Below are 2,500 nucleotides of genomic sequence, written 5' to 3' on the forward strand. Positions count from 1 at the left end.
GGAGAAACAAGTTGAGCGCGGTACTACCAGGGACGTGGTCGGGATCGAACTCGTAACTTCTCGATTATGAGGCAAGCGCTCTACCACTACACCACTACCGCGTAAATACTCTGGAATTTATGTCTTAGTTTAAACATCTAAACGCATTCTAAAGGTTTTTTGGATAATTAATTTTTAACTTTTCGATTTTAATATACTGTTTTTTCTTAGTTACTCAAAAAAACTTTATTTGTTTGAAGTTACAAAAAATTTTCCACGGTAATCAATTAAAAAATCTTTAAGGTTTGATTGATTTTGAATACATCTGTAAATTTCTTCTATATAGTCCGTGTCATCATGAAGAATTAAAGTCAATTCTTCACAAACACTAATCCATGGATAAAAATTTTTAAAGTCTTTATTTGGTATTAAGTTAGTGTGAACGTCAATTGTCAACCATTCAATTTTTTCACTTGGTTTCCATCCGTCCATTTCAAATGCGCAATAAAAAACTGCTTCACAAAGGTTTTTTGAACATTTAATAATAAGACTTATCTCATCTTTCGTTAAAATATTTTTTGAAATTATTACCTTCCACATCTTTGTTTGTGAATTTGTAAAACAATCTACAAAATATTTTTCGTGTTTAATTTCAAGAAGTGTTTTTTCATCATTTATCAATATCTCCCACCCTTGCTCATAAATAAATGTTTTTATGCCATCTGTGATTGTAGATTTAGATTCATATAAATGTTTCATGATTATCTTCTGATATTCTTGAGTATCTAGAAACAAGAAAACTATTATTATTTATATGAAATTATAGCAATATTATTTTTTTAAGTTACTAAAAATTGTCTGGAATAAGTACAAATTGGAAATTCTGTTAAATGTTTAAATTTATTCTCAGTCTTTCTAAATATGATTTTAAAAAAATTATATTTATCTTTACATACATTCGCTTACAACGAGGCAGCATGTATCAAATATTTAAATCCGGACTACACAAGCTAGCACGCATACGTTGATAAAACTTTAAAACAATGTTGCGCGTTGCATCGGCCCTATATCGACCGCAAACGTTTTTTTTTTGTCATTTTTATTACGTTGCTAACTACCAAAAAAAAAACGTTGGCCTAACGCTGTATCTTTAGTCAGCATTGCTATATATTTTACGTTGAATCATCGGCATTGCTTTATATTTTACGTTGATTAAACTTTGCACCTAACGTTGACATCTCGTATTTTACGTTGTCGAAACGTTGTATTTTAAGTTGATTTAATGTTATTTATCACGTTTACTCAACGTGATATTTATTTTTATTGAAATTTATCTCTCTCTCTCTCTCTCTCTCTCTCTCTCTCTCTCTCTCTATATATATATATATATATATATATATATATATATATATATATATATATATATATATATATATATATATATATATATATATATATATATATATATATATATAGAGAGAGAGAGAGAGAGAGAGAGAGAGAGAGAGAGAGAGAGAGAGAGAGAGAGAATGAGTGAGTGAGAGAGAGAGAGTTCTCACCCTCATAAAAAAAAAAGTTTTTTTTTTGAAAAAATCATTTTCAAAACTCTCAAAACTAAAATTAAATTTTACGAAACGAAAAAAGGCTGCTTTGTAGAAAAGTTTCTAACGATCAAGATTCTCATTTCAAAATTGAGTTTGCTAGTTCCGCAAAAGACCAATATAAATATTTTTCGGGAGAAGAGTAAACATGCTAATTGCTCACACTTATGCATTAAGATTAGCGCAGTTAAACTAATTAATAGCACAGGCCTGCAATGGTTTTCCTCTTTAAAATCTGAGTAACGTTTTTTATAGTTTCTGATGTGCTGATTACGAGAAAAATAATTAAAAAAATCCATCACGTCAGGATTTTTTGATATGGAATATTTAAGATTTTGCTTTAAAATGTTTGAGCGCCTACCTTTTGAAATGTCTAAAACGTTATTAATTTACTTCAGCTCAATTTTTATTTCATATAATTAGTGTAAGGGAACATAGAAATTAACGCCAATTAGTAATTTGTTAATGACTACATAATAAGTATTAGTAATTCGCATTAAACATGTCAAAAACGGGTCATTTTGGCTTAATTTAGTAATGAGCTCATTATTACATAATGATTTGGTAATATTAACTAATTGTTGTGAATATTATTAGAAAAGGGTGTAATTAAGATAAACCAAAGGATTTTTGTATAAGTACCCGCACTGATTTAGAAATTTAACAGTTGAAGTGCGCATCTTGCAACATAAACTTTAAAATGACATCGCGAAGTTTTTTAAACTCTCCTAATTGTTTCTGTTATATTTGCGGGAAATTTATGGTGATAAAACAACGAAACAGTATTACAGACTTTGTAAAAAATATTATAAAAGTTATTTTGGACTCGTTTTAAGTAACCAAGACAAAACTTGGGCACCTCATAAAATTTGTACGACTTGTTTATTAGAACTTCGCAAGTGGTCAAAAGGACAGAAAAA

The 2,500-nt window shown here is 28.7% G+C and overlaps 1 protein-coding gene across 3 annotated transcripts in view; it reads right to left on the bottom strand.

Annotated features, from left to right (window-relative positions):
* Positions 1-199: 199 nt before the first annotated feature.
* Positions 200-2,500, bottom strand: part of LOC136091292 (uncharacterized) — a 42,502-nt gene continuing 40,201 nt past the window's right edge. For all 3 annotated transcript variants that reach the window (XM_065818668.1, XM_065818667.1, XM_065818669.1), the window contains exon 3: positions 200-764. In XM_065818668.1, the coding sequence (XP_065674740.1) occupies positions 226-764 (539 nt within the window). In that variant the 3' untranslated portion in view covers positions 200-225. The remainder of the gene's footprint in view (positions 765-2,500) is intronic.

The sequence above is a fragment of the Hydra vulgaris genome, chromosome 15, assembly GCF_038396675.1.
Source record: "Hydra vulgaris chromosome 15, alternate assembly HydraT2T_AEP".
Lineage (NCBI taxonomy): Eukaryota > Metazoa > Cnidaria > Hydrozoa > Anthoathecata > Hydridae > Hydra > Hydra vulgaris.